Source organism: Girardinichthys multiradiatus, chromosome 14 (assembly GCF_021462225.1).
Source record: "Girardinichthys multiradiatus isolate DD_20200921_A chromosome 14, DD_fGirMul_XY1, whole genome shotgun sequence".
Classification (NCBI taxonomy): domain Eukaryota; kingdom Metazoa; phylum Chordata; class Actinopteri; order Cyprinodontiformes; family Goodeidae; genus Girardinichthys; species Girardinichthys multiradiatus.
The window spans coordinates 35,849,182-35,868,071 of NC_061807.1; the positions used below are offsets into that span (position 1 = coordinate 35,849,182).

General features: G+C 44.0%; 1 protein-coding gene across 1 annotated transcript; it reads left to right on the plus strand.

Moving 5' to 3' along the window:
• The first annotated feature begins 211 nt into the window (after positions 1-211).
• Positions 212-18,589, plus strand: si:cabz01101003.1 (ubiquitin carboxyl-terminal hydrolase CYLD). The gene is given in 17 exon segments (XM_047385915.1): positions 212-450; positions 453-628; positions 5,636-5,753; positions 5,954-6,111; positions 7,425-7,892; positions 8,002-8,107; positions 8,228-8,694; positions 10,586-10,751; positions 10,884-11,025; positions 11,636-11,758; positions 12,003-12,094; positions 12,195-12,258; positions 12,824-13,007; positions 17,233-17,341; positions 17,459-17,577; positions 17,667-17,874; positions 17,967-18,589. Coding segments are annotated over 17 exon segments (2,961 nt in total). The 5' UTR covers positions 212-374; the 3' UTR covers positions 18,152-18,589.
• The last annotated feature ends 301 nt before the right edge of the window (positions 18,590-18,890 follow it).

Sequence of the window (18,890 nt, forward strand, 5' to 3'; positions counted from 1 at the left end):
GTTGTCGGTAACGCCCACTCGCTTTCTGATTGGCCTGGACTTCTTTTTTTTGGTTCGTTGCCTTTCACCCGATTGGCTGTTCGGCTGCCCGTCATGCTGCTTCCTGATTCACGGTGCGGTTTGTTATTGAGCGGAGCTCCTTTAAATGTGAAGGGAAATGTTGACGGTCGGAGTTGAAAAAGTTGGTGAGTTTGCTTACACTAGTTTTCCAAGTTATCCGAGTTGTTTATTCGTGAAGAATGCGCGACCAAATGGGACTTTAGTTAAAGTAGGAGCGAATAAAGTTATATGCGAACTTCTCCGCGGCTACCTGAGGTAGCAGTCACTCCTCCAGGTGAACGGAAACACCGTGGCACTCTTGTCGCTTCCTTGTAATGAGAACTATTTTTCTTAACATTCATAGAGAAAGAGGGCTTAATTCTCGCCGTGGAGCTGCTGCCGATACAGACGCCGCAAGATGTCAGGAGCTCATGAGCAGAACAGGAAGCGCCGTCGCTTCAGGTCGTTCCTGATCACGACCGACCGTCAGGTCCAGGATGATCTGGAAGGTCCCATTCTGCTGAGCAGGGGGTTCATCTGCCACGAACAGGACCAGGACCGGAACAGAAGGGACGCCCTCTGGGTTAAGGTACCAGCTGACTTCATGTCAACTTTGGGTTTGACTCTATAAACTATTACACTGTGGTCAGGCCAGCCGACACCAGCTCTCTCTTAAAGATTAGCTTCGCATACAAGGTGCTTTACGGTAATGGAGCAGAAAGGACCCGATCCTGGCAATGGTTGAGAAAATAAGAGGAAAACAGAAAAGTAACCTACAGAACATTTATATTAATTACATTTTTACAACTTTCACATTCATGTTTTATGTAAAAGAATAAATATTTAATATTTTACTGTACAGTTTTGGAGAAATATCTTGTCAAAATACCTCAAAATGCTCAACCATTATATGCATTTGTCCCACTTTCAGGAATTTATTTCTCCAAAACCATGAGAGGTGACAACACAATCTCTTCAGATTTTATTAGAGGGTTATCTATATTATAACCAGAATTAGTATTTCATAATTTCACTGTAAGTTTCTGGAGAAATACACAACTACCCCAACAAAGTACCACAAACGCTTCTTTTTGGTGAGGTCGATGAGGTCCAACATCTGAAACAGTGAAGGTCCAGGACGACTGAACATGCTCTTCTCTATGTATGCTGTGGGAAGTGATGGAGGGTCTGGACAGCTTAAAGTACCAGAGCATCCAGATCTCCTCTGACCTCTCCTGGACTGGAAACGCCCCTCGCCTGTTGAAGAAGGTACAACAACAGCTCTTCTTCATCAGGACATGAAAGCAGACTGTTCTCTCTCCTCGGCTGCTTACAAATGTCTGCAGGGCCACGGTGGAAAGCACTCTGTGTCTCAGCATGACTGTGGTGTGGGTATTGCACAGGAGAGGAAGGAAGTATCACTGGTGTTGAGGACAGCGCACATGATTATGGGATGCCATCTGCCCGACATGGACTCTGTTTTATACTACACAATTTAAAAAGTAAACCACTAAAACAATAACACTAACCCTCTTAAAGGTTTTGACAAATAAAGTCATAAACATGGAACAAAAGCTTATTTTTGATAATCCAGAATCAAGAATCTTGTCATTATTTTTTCCATAATGAACTTGGCTAATAAAGCCCAGTTATAGAACACAGGCAATTCTTTAAAAACCCACTAACATAGAAAGAGCTTTTATGGAGTTCTTAGAGAGTCTTTAGAAAGCAATGTAAAAACAAAACTAAAATTGAGAACACTTAAGAAAGGAATAAGCATCTTTAAAAGGCCTTTAAAAGTCAAAGATTAAAAACAATCAAAAAGTAATGGGTTAAAACAGCCTAAGATATGAATTTAAGACAATGTTGGAGCACAAAGCAGCAGTAAAACAAGCAAGATCCATTTGCATGAAGTGTAGCTCGTGCCCTTGCAATGAACATTGGACATGGTTGGACTATTGATTGTCTTCAGAGGGGCAATTGCCTTCATAGTTTTGTAAAAGAAACTGTTTTAAGTGTGTTTGGTCTGGATTTAATGCAGCTGTTCAGTTTTCCTGATAGAAGTGGGACAACCAGCTTGTAGCATTGGATGGGAGGGGTCTTTTGCGATGCGCCTGGCCTTCCTCTGAAATTGTGTAGTATAAACAGAGTCCATGTCGGGCAGACGGCATCCCATAGAGAGAGAACAGTCTGCTTTCATGTCCTGATGAAGAAGAGCTGTTGTTGTACCTTCTTCAACAGGCGAGGGGCGTTTCCAGTCCAGGAGAAGTCAGAGGAGATCTGGATGCTCTGGTACTTTAAGCTGTCCAGACCCTCCACCACTTCCCACAGCATACATAGAGAAGAGCATGTTCAGTCGTCCTGGACCTCCAGTAATCCTCTGACCTTCACTGTTTCAGATGTTGGACCTCATCGACCTCACCAAAAACAAGTGTTTGTGGTACTTTGTTGGGGTAGTTGTGTATTTCTCCAGAAATTTACGGTGAAATTATGAAATATTAATTCTGGTTATAATATAGAAGACCCTTTACTATAAACTGAAGAGATTGTGTTGTCACCTCTCATGATTTTGGAGAAATAAATTCCTGAAAGTGGGAGAGAAGCATTTACTGGATAAGCATTTTGAGGTACTTTGACAAGATATTTCTCCAAAACTGTACAGTAAAATATAAAATATTTATTCTTTTACATAAAACATGAATGTGAAAGTTGTAAAAATGTAATAAATATAAATGTTCTGAAAGTTACTTCCCTGTTTTCCTCTTATTTTCTCAACCGTTGCCAGGATCGGGATCCTTTCTGCTCCATTACCGTAAAGCACCTTGTATGCGAAGCTAATCTTTAAGAGAGAGCTGGTGTCGGCTGGCCTGACCACATATTTCTGCCTGTCGGCTCACTTGACCGCAGTAACTGTTACTGTACTGTCATGCAAACCTCCACGTCAGAGTCGTGGTATTAAATATAATCAGCAATGATTTGAACAATGATGACGCTCATGAGTTTTAGAAGAAGCATAACCTAATCATTGTGAAAAAGTGTTGCTTGAAAATAGACACGCTTTGATAAAAATCAACACACTTTCTAAAGTGTCTCGTTTCCACAGTTATGCACAATACAAACTTCCATGTATTTCATTGGGATTTTATGTGATCGACCAACACAAAGTAGCACACCATTCATTGGAGCAAAGGACATAATACCTTGTTTTTAGTTTTCATTTATAAATAAACATCTACAAAATTTTAATTCAAAAATGCTTTATTAATCCCAAAGGGAAATTAAATGTTGTTGTAGCTCATATTATGCTGGTTTCTTCAACGAGCCGTTGTAGATGCTGATGGCTGTGGGCAGGAAGGATCTCCTGTAGCGCTCCGTCTTACAGCAGATCTGAAGAAGCCTCTGACTGAAGACACTCTGTTGTTGTAGGACAGTCTCATGAAGAGGATGCTCAGGGTTCTCCATAATGTTCTTCATTTTATGAAGAATCCTTCTTTCCACAATGATCTCCAGAGATTCCAGAGGAGTCCTCAGAACAGAACCAGCCTTTTTTATCAGCTTGTTGAGCTTTTTTAAGTCCCTGGTTCTGATGCTGCTTCCCCAGCAGATGATGGCAGAAGAGATCACACTCTCCACAACAGACTTATAGAAGATATGCAGCATCTTGCTGCAAACACCAAAGGACCCAAGCTTCTTCAAGAAGTACAGTCTGCTCTGTCCCTTCTTGTAGATGGCTTCACAGTTGCATCTCCACTCTAGTCTGTTGTCCAGGTGAACATCGAGGTATTTATTCTCCTCCACGTCTCCCGTGATGGAAACGACCTGACCTGTTTGACCTGTTCCTGTTTCTTTTAAAATCTACAATCATCTTCTTTGTTTTATTCACATTAAGAAGAGATGATTGTTTCCACACCATGCCACAAAGTGATCCACCAGCTCCCTGTACTCTACTTCTTGTCCATCTCTGATCCACCCCATGACTGCAGAATCATCCGAGTATTTTTATTTTTAAGGCCCTCTGAACAAGGGGCTTATATTTTGACCAGAGAAAAACAAGATAGTGATCTGACTTGCCTAGAGGAGGTTTTGCTGTAGAGATGCGAGTCCTTGACATTTGCATAAAACAAACCCAGCATTTTATTTTCTCTGGTAGAGCAGCTGACAAACTGTTGAAACGTTGGAAGTGTAGCAGAGAGTGAAGCTCTCGGTTGTTTAAAAAAAAAAAAAAAATCAAATATCTTGTTGCCGGTTACGCATCACAACAAACGACTAAAAGTAAAAGTTTATCCGCAAAAATCCCTACAGCTGCACAGCATTCAAAACCAGAGAAGATAATCGTTTTCATCCACAAGAGGAATTGGAGTTCTTAAAAAGAATAAATCAGTATTAAAGTAACAGAGCTACTCCAACCTGCTGCCACCTTGAGTTCTGGAATTATTAATTGTAGAAATGTGCCACACGTTTTCTGTTCAGCCCCCATCAGTCTGATAAGTATTCAACTTAAACCATCAACTCTGAGCAGCTTCCTTGACCCAGCTGAAGAAAAGCATCCCCACAGCATGACACTGCCACCACTATGTTTTACTCCGAGGATGCTGTGTTCAGGAGGATTAGCACACATGTAGCATTTGGCATGTAAGTCGAAAGTATTCAGTTTTGGTTCCATCTGGCCAGAGCAAAATTGTTCACGTGTTTGCTGTGTTCCCTATATGGCTTGCAGGAACTTGAAAATAAGACTTTTCATCGCCTTCTTTGAGCAATGGCTTTCTTCTTGCCACTCTTCCATAAAGGCCACGTTGGTGGAGTGCATGATTAATTGTTGTCCTGTATGGAGCACCGCCAGCGTTACCATGGTCCTCTAATCGATGCTGCTCTTGCCAGGGCTGTTGGTTTAAATGCTGGGCCGTGTTTTGGTAGATCTGCTGTTGTGTCCTGAGTAAATAAGATTTTTCTTATTTATAAATCGCATTTCCCAGATAAAAATTACAAAGTGCTTCACAAAGACAGCACTGTCACCACCACGCTTTACCTCGGTGATGGTGCACCCTGTCAAAAGATTACTCCACCTGAGCTGTGCATCTCTGCAGCTCCTCTTAAGTTTCCATGATGCTGTTTGTTCACTAATGTTCTCTAAACAATGTCTGAAGCCGTCACAAAATATCCAGATTTCTACTGAAATAAAATCACACACAGGTAGACTCTGCATGCTAATTAGCTTCAGAAGTGGATTATTTGGATGTTATGGAGGGGTATCTGAACAAAGGGGTCGAGTATAAGTGCCTGCCACACTTTTCAGATTTTAATGAGTTACAAAAATATAAAAACATCCCAGTTATGCCCTGCTATGTGTTGGTTGACCACATTAAATCCCAAATAATACACGGAGGCTTGTTACCGTTTGATTGCTATCATTGTACTAGAGAGGTCTCTGGATCAGAAGTCTCACCCTCCCACCCCAGAAAGTGTTAAGTCTCACTTTGTGAATGTTAGCCATACTGTGAGTTAACTTTTTTAATAACTTTTTTGAGTGCTTGATTCCTCTTCACACTGTTCCATCTCTTCTTTCCTCCTGGTGTGAACCACCTGTTTTTTCATGCAGGTTTTGGACAATGGACTCATGGTAAAAATAGAGAAGAAGTATTTGCAGGAAGTCCCAGCTGACCTTGTTGGACTGGTGGAGCCTGTGCAAAACTTGGAAGTTCGACTGAACCTACTAAGTAATGCATTAACTATGTCTGATAAACTAGAATTAGATTGTTGAACAACGACATGGACACTTGACAGAAAACAGCATTGGCACATTAGACGTTTTCCCACAGTAATTAAGTCATTTCTACAAACGTGTCTGTGTAATCAGGTTTTCTAACTTACTTCTTGCTCTGATAAAGTCTCTCTGTGTTTGTTTTGCATTTTTCAGACAATCCAGACAACCTGCGACAGTTGGCTACTCTCCCTGCCAATGCTCCGCTGTGGGTCCAAATAGGCCAGCAGGATGAGCTGGCGGAGGCAGAAATCAAGTACATCGGGGCGCTCAGTGGACGGAGCAACGGTATATACTTCGGAGTGGAGCTAAAGGTAAAACTTTTGATCCTGCAGGGTTTCTAGAGAATTTGTTTTAGCGTGTCAGAATCATTTTTCTCCATACTGTAATATTTTATTTTCCAGAAAAACCATCTAGGGCTTGCAGAGTAGAAAATGAAGGGATGGGTTGGACAAGTACCTTGGAAAAAAGTTCTCGCCTTATGATGGTTTTTATTTGTGTGTTAAAGCAGATAAGGTAACCAAGATGGAGGTTTCTCCCATATTTACAGTGCCCTGAAAAGAAATTTATACCATCGAATTTTTCTTTTAGATTTTCATGCTAAAACCACTAACCTTTGTGTATTTTACTTGGATTTGATGTAAATAACCAATTCAAAGTAGGACATAACTGTAAAGTGGTAGGAAAACCACGCAGCAATTACAGCTGCCAGTCTTTTGGGGTATGTCTCTACCCGCTCTACACATTTAGAAAATGGAATTTTGACCCTTTCTTCTTTGCAAAAAAGCTCAAGCTCAGCAAATGAGATGGGGAGATCTAAACCTTTCCATTGTACCTCTGGCTGTATATTTAGGATCATTTTTGGCTGAAAGACAAAACTCTGCTCCAGGCTTTGATAGCTTTCCTCCGCTGATTGCCCTGTACTTGGCTCCATCCATCTTTCTTTCAACTTTGACCAGCTTTCCTGCTCCTGCCAAAGAAGGGCACCCCAACAGCATGATACTGCCACCTCCATGTTTCATTATAAACATGGTGTGTCCAAGTTGGGGTGATGTGCAGTGCTAGTTTTTGCCTGACAGTGTTGAACACTATCAGGTATATGGGACCATATAGCAGGAATTTGTTGCACTAGATGTTATTTAGGCATATTAATGCATACGATGCTGAATACAAATGCACACCTCACATTTCAGATTTTTTTTCTACAAGATTAGTTGCTACTTTGTTGGGTTATTTCATATAAAATACGCTGAATGTTGACAAAAATTAGAAGAAAAAAAAAACAATCTAGGGATGTCAAGACTTTATCCAACACACTAAACAGTTAGGCCCAAAATTATTTATATCAAATAATTTATCTGTTATTATTTACATCTTATCAGACAATTATTTATACTCTTCCCAATAATCGATGCAACATCTTTATTGCCATTACAACATTGAAACTCTTCTTTACTTTCAGTCAGAAGAAAAATGTTCATAAAATAAGTTTAAGTGCTATAAACCTAAATCTGCCAGGGGTATGAATAATTATGGGCTTCACATTGTATGTTAATAGACATTTGCTTTAGGCAGATGACCTTAGCTGCTTATGTAAAGCCCACTTTTCTCCTTTGTTCTCCTCCAGGGTCCAGCAGCAGGTAGAGGAACCTGCAATGGTTCTTTCAGGGGCGTCCGCTACTTCTCTTGCCCCGATGGCTGCGGCCTGTTCGTTCCCGTGAGCCTCATACGGGTCCGCCACTGGTCTAGCAAGAACAGCACGGATGCACAGGAGCAAACCAGGGACCATCCCCGCCGCAGCAACCATGCTGTCAACGGCCAACGCAGCGATGATGACCGTTCAAATCATCACCAGCTGCGACATATAAGCTTCCATCGTCATCAACCAAAGATCCAGGCTGTTGTTTCACGGACAGCAGAGTCGGTGCCCGTCGTTTCTCACAACAATCTGCGTGGCGCCGCGTCTCCTTCACCATTCCTCCCTGGTCAGAGAGTGTGTGTCAGCGTGGAAGGTGCTGTCCATGCAGGGGAGGTGCGATTCTGTGGACTGCTACCTGGCCGAGCTTCAACTACGATGTACGTTGGAATCCTTCTGGTCAGTATGAACCATACATCATAAAAGTTGTACTTAAAATATAGCTTGATTCTCATTCTGTAATGCCTTGCCTCAGAATTTTAAATCCTTCTATTTTATCGGTTTTCAGGACACTCCGGCTGGTACCTGGGATGGACATTACAAGGAACAAAAGCTCTGCCACATTCCCTCTCCCCTCTACGGACTCCTGCTTCCAGCCAGCACTGTCTCTGCAGGTACATCCCAAGTTTTCTCACGCACATCGATTGTCTGGCAGTACTCTGATATAATTCAGTACTGCAGTTCAGCTTGAAATATCTTCAGCACATTATCTTTTTAATTCTCTCTCTCCTCAGAACAAAAATCCCACCACCCAAATCCTCTTCCCCAAGTTCCTAAATCCATCTTAAAACCAACGTTGTCCCCCGTTACTAAACAAGGCGCATCATCACCACCTGCTCCGCCTCCCAAACAAGTACTCAAACCTCCTCCCCTTCCTCCTCCAAAACCCTCACAAAAACCATTCCTCACACCCCCACTGCCCCCTCCCAAACCTCAAAACCTAACACCAACAGCCGCCCCAGAGCAGCTACAGCACAGCAACGGCGTCCACAGCCCTTCCTCGCCTTTAAGATCTGTAGACGATGATGATGATGGGGAGGAGGAGGACGAGGAGGATGCAGAGGAGTATGGAGAGACAGGACTGCAGACAGAGCTGGAGGTTGGGTCAATGGTTGAGGTGAACAACCCGCCACTTTTCGGGGTCATCCGATGGATTGGTCACATAAGTGGCGTCCAGGAGCTCGTGGCAGGGATTGAGCTGGTAAGGATAGTTTAAGCCTCAGTTGCCTTGACACCAGTACTGCTTAGAGTTTTTATACTTGTATACGTTATTTTTAGTTTCATTTAACTTTAGATATTTCAAAGTTGTGCAAAAAAACTAATCTCATATATGACACAAAATGATTTTATTTAACATCTGGACATGTGTTGTTGTGAATGAGACATATTCTAGTAGAGTCAGAAATCCATATGAACACTTTGTTGCACCTCTTCTGTCCTTTCCAAACCTTCTTAATCCTTTGAAGTTTATGGAAAACAGGATTCTTCATCAGTCAGGCTCCAGCGTTCTTGTAAAGCAGCCCTCAGATCAGCACGATGAAGCATGACAAGCAGTTTTCTTTAGAGACTCACTAGACAAGCTTTCACTTCCTGATACTGATTTCCAGTTTCTTTCAGGTCTGACCTGTGGATTTATGCCCATCCCAGTTTTGTTTCTGTAGCGTAAGGGAACCCCCACCCCCAGATGTGTCAGGTCCCCCCCACCCTTTAATCAGATGGGATCCGATCAGTAGAAGTGGATTCTGTGTTCTTCATTGTTCATCTTTGTGTTTTCTAAATTTCTCAGTAGTAAAAATGAAATTAGTTTGTTAATAATTTTTTTTATTTACAATACACAAGTATAATTTAGGAAAAGATGCTACACAGAGGCTATTACACATTTATTCAAGTAGACAATATATATTTCAACAAGTAAATGTAGCAAACATTTACAATAAAAGGGAAAAAGGTGCCGCAGTTTCTTTGTTTACGAGGCATGTTGTAGCGGTGGACTGCATGACCCATTTAAGGAGGCTTCAGTCTTTGATGCGGCGGTCCTGGGTTCGGGTCCTGACCCGGAGAACTCTACTACGTGTCTTCCCCCTCTCTTCACCCTACTTCCTGTCTGTCTGCTTTGGAAAAATAGAAAAATGAAGGCCATTAGTGCCACCGAATATTATGAAAATGAACTGATTACAAGATTATCCCCATCTATGCATCAAAGCATTTCTATCTAACCTTGATGTTGATAATGTTAAACTTAAAACAAAGAGCATCAGACGACATGATGTTGGCAGATAAATGGCGGACCAAAAAAGTGGAAGTGTTCTGCTTTGTCCAGATGACCACTGTCTGAATGCTGGTGGTTGTACTTGCAGCGAATGCCTGGGCTGTCTTTTGCACCTCCTATTAAATGATTAGTTACCCACAGTTTCACAGGTAGCCAGAAAGAGACCTGGAAGACCCTTCTAAAATGAAAAAGTGTGATAAAGTGTACATTACAAAAATTTAGTGGTTAAATGAATGCTAAAAAAACCTTTTAACTTTACTCTTTTAGGAACTAGTGCACCCATTGTGCCGGTTCCATTTGCATCATCACTGGTCTAATGAGGCTTTTTATTAGAATTGTAAAAATATTGGATATTTGTTCAGTCTTCATGAAAAGACGAGAAAGAAACTGGACCAGTTAGTAGGGTTGCAAAACAGAAGCTTTCCCTCCAAATAAAACATCCAGGCCTGGATAAAATCTTCCAAATGCTTGTGGGTGAATGTGTCCTGGTCCAATGAAACCAAACTAGAACTTTGCTCAACAATTCCAAAAGGTTTGGCACAAAAACAACTAAGCATCACCAAAAAGACAACATACTATCAGTGAAACATGGCAGTGGCAGCATCATGCTCTGGGGTCACATTTGTTTTTATTTCAAAATGAACAGGGGGTTTTGTCAAAGTGGATCGGGCTAATCCTGCTACGTCAATATTTGGGTTAGTAACTCCCATCAAAGGGGACTGAATGCGGAAACTGAATCGGAGAGTAATTTAAGGAAATATGAGTGCACAGATATGCAATCAGGTTGTGGCACGTGTGCTATTTCTCTGTCTTTGTGTGTTAGGAGAACGAGCTGTCTGCTGGAACAGACGGCAGTTACCTGGGTAAACGTCACTTTCGTTGCCCCACCAACAAGGGGCTGTTCATCAAGCTCCGCAACTGCAGACGGGACTCCAGATTCCCCATCCCAGAGAAGCCCGTTAATCAAGTGGAGCGATGTAACTCGATAGGTAAGAAAGCTTGGCCAAAGCTGGGTCGCATCTCATTATACAGAATCAAAGCTGCAACATTGTTCTGTCCAGTTGCAGGTTTGAAAACAACGTCACCTATTCACGTGTAATCTGTGTATGTGTGGCTCTCAGCCTTCGCAGAATGGGGCAGTGAGCGGGTGGACGAGCACACTCCTCCGGTGGACGGGGACGAGGCCAGGCAGCTGTACGAAGGCTCGAAGAGAGGCATCCAGGGTCACCTCAACTCCTGCTACCTGGACGCTACGCTTTACAGGTGAAGCCGGGAGCCACTGAGGAAGCCTGCGTTTAGTCACATGTTTTCTGTCAGTGTTTTAAAAAACAAATCATTTCTGAGCTCGTCCCACCTTTTAATGTGACACATCCTGTACAGTTCGAGTGAAAACCAAATATGTTTGAGAGAAAAATGTAGAAGATCAAATAACCTGGTTGAACTAATGTGCAAACGGTAAACTATCACTTTAAGACCTTTTGTTTTAGTTGAGGCATTTAGACTAAATTCATTAATTATAGCAACATGGATTAGCTTGAAATAAAGTTTAGAGGTCCTAATGGGATTTTACTCAAATCGGTTTATTTGTATTATTTAACTTAAGCAGTTTGCTGATCTCAGTGTACAAAAACATCCACAGTATGGCCTCCTCAAGATGTGGTGACAGACTCTTTTCATAGAAAACTGATGGCTGAAACCTAAATGAAAAGCTACAAAGTATTTCAGTTTGCACACTTATGGCATTTTTACATGGGTGTGTACAATATGAGATCCCCAGTATATCTTTCTGTTGGTCCAGCTTATTCTAACATATCTGGGGAAAAAATGGATGACAAGTAAAACAATGAAGGCATTCTTTTCTTTTTGTCTGCAGTTTGTTCTCCTGCTGCAGCTCAGCAGACTGGGTGTTATTTTGGCCATCTGATGCTGAAACGGACCAAAGCTCCAAACAGGCTCAGGACCTGCTTCGCTGTGAGATAGTTAACCCACTGCGAAGGTGTGTGACTCCTCGTACTTGTCTTTTATTTAATTTTTTTTATCAATCTCATTTCTGTGGTCAATATTCTTGCTGGATAGATTAGTCAGTGTTAGTAATTATATTTGATGTTTTTTTTATTATCATAGCAAAGTATTCTTCTGCATAGTTAAATCCGATGAGCAGCGGCTCAGTGTATTGGTAAAATCCTTCTTACACAGAACATATCTAAAGTATGCATGTGTGTGCTGCTCTGTTCCTAAAGGAATGGTTACGTGTGTGCCAGTAAGACCATGGCTTTGAGGCGCCTGCTGGAAGCTGCAAACATAGACGCGGGCTTCACCAACCAGGAGAAAGGTGTGCCTCTAAATTGCCTGTTTTTTTTTTTTTTTTCCTTGTAAGCTCTCAGTTATAAAACCAAGGAATGTTGTCACACTGCTCTCGTCCTGTCTGTCAGATCCCGAAGAGTTCCTGAACAAGCTTTTCCAGCTCTTGAGAGTTGAGCCGCTCCTAAAGATTAGGTAACTTCTCATCCTGTCATTGTCTACAGGTACAGTATATGAACTTCGCTGGAGGTCAACAATGTGTTGCTCAGTGAATCCTGACTCAAATGTGGCCATAGCTGCAGCCAGACACATGCAGTTTATGTACAAACAATGGCTTTAACATCATACGTTCATCTCTGACATGAGTGCTTGTTGCAGTGTTTTACTCAATGTGCTCCATTCCTGTGCAAGAGCGTAACACAACTGAGACCTGCAGCTAGTTTAGTTCACGCAGTAATGGAAACACAGTGACTGGTGTTTGTTAAAATGTCCATTGCATAAGTGCAGAAATATGAACACGGATGTTAAATAAATGAAAATGTGAGGTTTCCGATGCATTACAAGTGATTTGTGCTTAGTATTAGGGAGCAGTAAGAGAAGCCTTCATATTTAGTTTTTAACCCCAATTATATAACACAGGGCAGTTTTCTTAAAAAAAACAAAACGATCTTGTTTACAACCTCCAGATCATCTAAGGGAAAGTACTTTTCCACATATCGCGTCTGACAGTCACACCTGTCCTCCTCCGTCTCTGTTTCAGATCAATGACTCAGCAGGCTCAGGAGTGCCATCTCTACCAACTCTTTCCACCAACACTCCCCTCCTCCCCCTTGTCCCCCGTTGATTCCCCCATTATCATAGCCCCACCCACGTCCATGAGGGTCGCCAGCGTTCAGACCCTGCTGGAGTCCTCCTTCCTGCATGCCGGCCTCAAGTTTGTTGAGGTAAAGCTCCGGATTTCATGATCCTGTTAGGTTTTAGGTCATGTAAGCATTTCCCATGCGGATAACACCTTGGCGAATACAGCGATGACACACAGTCCATGTTGTTAAATAATGTTTTTTATCTTTTATTCTTAGTCTGTCTCATTTTGACTCTTTTGACTTTGTTGAAGTTAAACTTAAGCTTTACACAGAAAACATTAATGACTGAGACAGAACAGTAATGATACAAAATAAAAAAAAAAAACAGTACAGATGTTTTTGGGAGAATCTTTTTCATAATCAAAATGTCCTTTAGCATTTTAATGTACAGTTAATGTCATAGCCGACACCTAAAGCCAGTGAGATGCTGATCGGAATACTGATGAGCATTTCAGTTAACAACATTAACAACACCCTCCTTGAACCGCCACCATAACGTGGTGGAGGGGTTTGAGTGCTTGAATAATCCTAGAGGCTATGTTGTCTGGGGCTTAAATGCCCCTGGTAGGGTCTCCCATGGCAAACAGGCTCTTGGTGCCCGGTCAGACAAAGAGCGGTTCAAGAATCCCTCATGACGACTACAAATTCGAGGCACGTGACGTCACCCGGTACGGCGGAGCCGGGGTCCCACCCTGGAGCCAGGCCTGGGGTCGGGACTCGTCGGAGAGTGCCTGGTGGCTGGGTTGCTCCTCGCGGGACCCGGCCGGGCCAAGCCCGAACGAGAGACGCAAGGCCATCCCCCAGTGGGCCCACCACCTGCAGGGGGAACTGTGAGGGACCGATGCAAAGAGGATTGGGTGGCGGACGAAGGTGGAAACCTCGGCGGCTCGATGCCCGGATGCTTAGGCTGGCTCTAGGGACGTGGAATGTCATCTCGCTGGGGGAGAAGGAGCCTGAGCTTGTGCGGGAGGTCGAGAGACATCGACTAGAAATAGTCGGGCTCACCTCCGCAGAGGCAAAAACTCGGACCTGGGAGGAGTTCGGTGAGGCCATGGAGAAGGACTACCGGTTGGCCCTGAAGCGATTCTGGCAAACCGTCCGGCACCTCAGGAGGGTGAAGTAGTGCTTTGCCAACAATGTTTACAGTGGGGGTGGGAGGCTGCTGACCTCGACTTGGGACATTATCGGGCGGTGGAAGGAGTACTTCGAGGATCTCCTCAATCCTGCCATCATGCATTCCCTGGTGGAAACAGAGGCTGGGGATTCGGGGTTGGACTCTTTCATCACCCAGGCTGAAGTCACCGAGGTGGTTAAAAAGCTCTACGGTGGCAGGGCTTCGGGGTTGGATGAGATCCGCCCTGAGTACATCAAGTCTTTGGATGTTGTGGGGCTGTCATGGTTGACACACCTCTTCAACATTGCGTGGCGGACGGGGACAGTGGCTTTGGATTGGCAGACTGGGGTGGTGGTTCCCCTTCATAAAAAGGGTGACCAGAGGGTGTGTTCCAACTACAGGGGGATCACACTACTCAGCCTCCCTGGTAAGGCCTACGCCAGGGTATTGGAGAGGAGAGTCCGGCCTATAGTCGAACCTCGGCTTCAGGAGGAGCAGTGTGGTTTTCATCCCGGCCGTGGAACACTGGACCAGCTCTATACCCTCTACAGGGTGCTCGAGGGTTCATGGGAGTTTGCCCAACCGGTCCACATGTGTTTTGTGGACCTGGAGAAAACATTCGACTGTGTCCCTCGTGATGCCCTGTGGGGGGTGCTCCAGGAGTATGGAATCGGGGGCCCTTTATTAGGGGCCATCCGGTCCCTGTACGAGCGGAGCAGGAGTTTGGTTCGCATTGCCGGCACTAAGTCAGACCTGTTCCCGGTGCATGTTGGACTCCGGCAGGGCTGCCCTTTGTCACCGGTCCTGTTCATAACTTTTATGGACAGGATTTCTAGGCGCAGCCAAGGGCTGAAGGGGGTCTGGTTTGGGGACCAGAGGATTTCGTCTCTTCTTTTTGCAGATGACGTGGTCCTGCTGGTCCCCTCTAGCCAAGACCTACAGCATGCGCTGTGGCGGTTCGCAGCCGAGTGTGAAGCGGCTGGGATGAAGATCAGCTCCTCCAAGTCCGAGGCCATGGTACTCGACCGGAAAAGGGTGGTTTGTCCACTTCAGGTTGCAGGGGAGTTCCTGCCTCAAGTGGAGGAGTTTAAGTATCTCGGGGTCTTGTTCACGAGTGAGGGAAGAATGGAGCAGGAGATCGACAGACGGATCGGTGCGGCTGCCACAGTAATGGGGGCGCTGTGCTGGTCCGTTGTGGTGAAAAGAGAGCTGAGCCGAAAAGCGAAACTCAAGATTTACTGGTCGGTCTACGTTCCTACCCTCACCTATGGCCATGAACTTTGGGTCATGACCGAAAGAACGAGATCCCGGATACAAGCGGCTGAAATGAGCTTCCTCTGTAGGGTGGCCGGGCACTCCCTTAGGGATAGGGTGAGGAGCTCGGCCATCCTGGAGGGGCTTGGAGTAGAGCCGCTGCTCCTCCACATCGAGAGGAGCCAGTTGAGGTGGCTCGGGCATCTATACCGGATGCCTCCTGGACGCCTTCCTCGGGAGATGTTCCAGGCACGTCCCACCGGGAGGAGGCCCAGGGGACGGCCCAGGACATGCTAGAGGGACTGTGTCTCTCGGCTGGCCTGGGAACGCCTTGGGCTCCCCCTGGAGGAGGTGTCTGGAGAGAGGGACGTCTGGGCGTCTCTGCTGAGTCTGCTGCTCCCGCGACCCGGTCCCGGATAAAGCGGAAGACGACGACGAACATTAACATTATCCTTAAAATACTGAAGTCTAATAAATGCAAACATGTTTGCCCTATCTTAGAGATTTTTATTGATCACCGTAAATATTGTAGATCACAGTTCAGACTCGATAAATCCAGCCCTCATCCAACACCAAGAGAAGGGGTTAAATAAAATCACAATGGTCAACAACGGTTTGGGCCTTCTTAGACACCTTTTATCTGGATGCATGTTCTGCCTGTCATACAGATCTGCTGATGGCAACAGAGGGGCACTTGCTGGCCCAGTTTGGGTCTTACACATTACTCAAAACTATAGATGCACAGATCAGATATTTGTGGCCCATCTCTCATCTCCAGTGTTTGGAAATCTTCAACTGCTAATGCAGATTTTAGCTGATTCCCGTTTCTCCTAAAGAACCATAATAAACAGCGGTCAGAGTGTTCCTTTCTTTTATATAAGCAGGACCGTCTAGAAGAGCAGTCACTGTAAAACATGATTTTATTAATATTTTTAAATAACGAGTTGTATACCATCTTTCATATCTTATTTTAGCGATTAGCACAATTAGCTTTACCAAGTGTAAACATCAGTGTCCATGTGTGTTCCCTAAGGAATGTAGGTCTATACCTTAACAGTGAGACTCTAAACAGGCTCCTAGATCTTCCCTGGGACAAAAGAATTAAACAGCCACTCAAACAAGTTCTGTATCTTCCTCAATAACTCCTTCAAGTGGAAACCGCTACGAAGCAAACTAAGACTGATGTCAAGAACCCACCCTGATCAGATGTTTGGACCAGGTTAGCCGCAGCCCTAAACCGACCCACTCCCTGAATAAGGCACCAGGTCACCTTATCTTTAGGGGAGAATACAGCCACGTTACGGAGCATGCTCTATTCAGCGACTTGTCCATCATCTCGTCATCTCAATAACCATAAATAAGAAAGAGAAGGGGAGGTCAACTCCAGGCCTCCAGAGCCTGTGTCCTGCATGTTTTTAGATGTCTCTTTGGTTCAACACATCTGATCCAAATGAATGTCTCATTACTAGGTCTCTCCAAAACTTGATTACATATTGAGGAGGTAATTTAGCTGTTTTGAAGCAGAGGACCACCTTAGACATGCAGGAAACTGACTCTTCAGGACTGGAGTTGATTATCCCTGGACTAGAATGTCGGGAGATTCGCCTTTCAGCTCGTCTCCTTCTTGATAATCACCGCCTGGAGAATTTTACACATTACTAACACTGAAGGGCTCAAGTCTAAGCTTCTAGAGGATGAATGTACTGCTTTGGTGTTTATGAATGAGCAGAAGATGTATATAAAGCTGATTTGTTTGAGGTCAGTTCATTGTGAAGAGGGACGATTTACCTCAGAAAATAAATATCCCAGTTGTATTCTCTCCCTGACTCCTCTCTGTTAATCGGATTCATTTAAGCTCAAATGGTCCAGATGTCATCTGACATTCAGGCTCAGCTTGATGTTTACAAAAAACTATATTTATGTTTATTGCCCCTCCAGGCTCCCTCCTGTCTACTTCTGCTAATGCCCCGCTTTGGGAAGGATTTCAAAATGTTTGATGCCATCTTGCCCACCCTCAGCCTGGATATCACAGACCTGCTGGACGACAGTAAGATCCACCTGATCCATTTTCATGTTTGTCTGTAGTGCCTAGTATCAGTATTGTTTGTTTCAATTGCAATTTAATTTATGATTAAAGATGAATATATTTCTTGACTGTGTGTAGCTCTCAGACAGTGCAGTATCTGCCAGGCTGTAGCTGAGTGGGAATGTGTGCAGTGCTACGGAGACTTGGACATCACTCCTGGACATCTAAAACAATACTGCCAAACATGCAACACACAGGTTTCCCTTTATTACTTGAAACGTCTGTCAGAATATTAAAAACAAAAGAGTGGTATTGATTCTGTTCATGTATTTCTTTGCATTACCAGGTTCACAGTCACAGAAAGCGGGTGTCCCATAAGCCGGTGAAGATTGCTGTTCCTCAGGGGCCATGGTTGGGCCCTATGCATTACACTCGCCAGCGAATGTCTCTCTTTGCAGTGACGTGCATCGAAACCAGCCATTACGTGAGCTTCGTCAAGCACGGACCGCAGGCCTCCGACTGGTTGTTCTTCGACAGCATGGCAGACCGAGAAGGTGGGGGAGGACAAAAATCACAACACTTGCGTTTCTCTTAAACTCATTTTTTATGTGGCGAACAGAAAAGCCTCACATCTGTTTCTCACCAGGTGGTGAGAATGGGTTCAACATCCCCCAGGTGAGAGCGTGTCCTGAGGTGTGCCGCTACCTGGGCCTGTCAGAGGAGGAGCTGAGCAGGGTGGACGCCTCCACTTTGAGGGAGTCGGCCCGTAGACTGCTCTGCGACTCCTACATGTGCCTGTACCACAGCCCTGAGCTCAGCCTCTACAAGTGATGTGAAGAAAACAACAAAAACGTATTTCCTAAAAAAAACTAATGCACTCACAACATGTCATGTAACAGATTAACTGGCCTTGTTTTCACATCAAACTAGCATGGATTTGTCGCTTTTATTATGGAAAATGAAATGACTTTTGCCTTATGAACAAATATGCAGAGGTTGAGCCTTAATCACTCGGGCCTTATATCTGTGTTTACACTGTGCCTCAATAATGTGCTTTCACTGTACAGAACCACTCATATGTGACTCTTTTATACTTAACTATACAGTTTGCACTGCTTTATTTGTAAGTCTGTATATAATATGATTGTCTTAAACTGACAACTAAGTTGCACATACATGTTTAACCTTTATTTGTCATGTAGTGTTTGAATAATGTTGCTTCAGAAACTATGGGTAATGTTTCGAATAATAAAAGCTTCAGATATGGTCTGTTTTGGTCGTATTTGTTGTTGGCAGTGTTTTAACATAGTATCCTAACCCTGGAGTATCTCACAGAGCACTGTTTAGTATGTCATCTGAGAATAAAAGGGTGTGGCCGCTGTTCCCCCAAACTGCAAGGCCGGGTAGGGACAGCATTAATGAGAGAAGCAGCCGAGAGGTTCACGAAAAAATCCATAAATCTGGCCCTTATGGAAGAGTGGTTTGAAGAAAGTAACTGTTTAAAAGAAAATCAATAAGACTAACACTATGTAAAGGGAAATACCATGACACAAAGCAAACACTGCACATC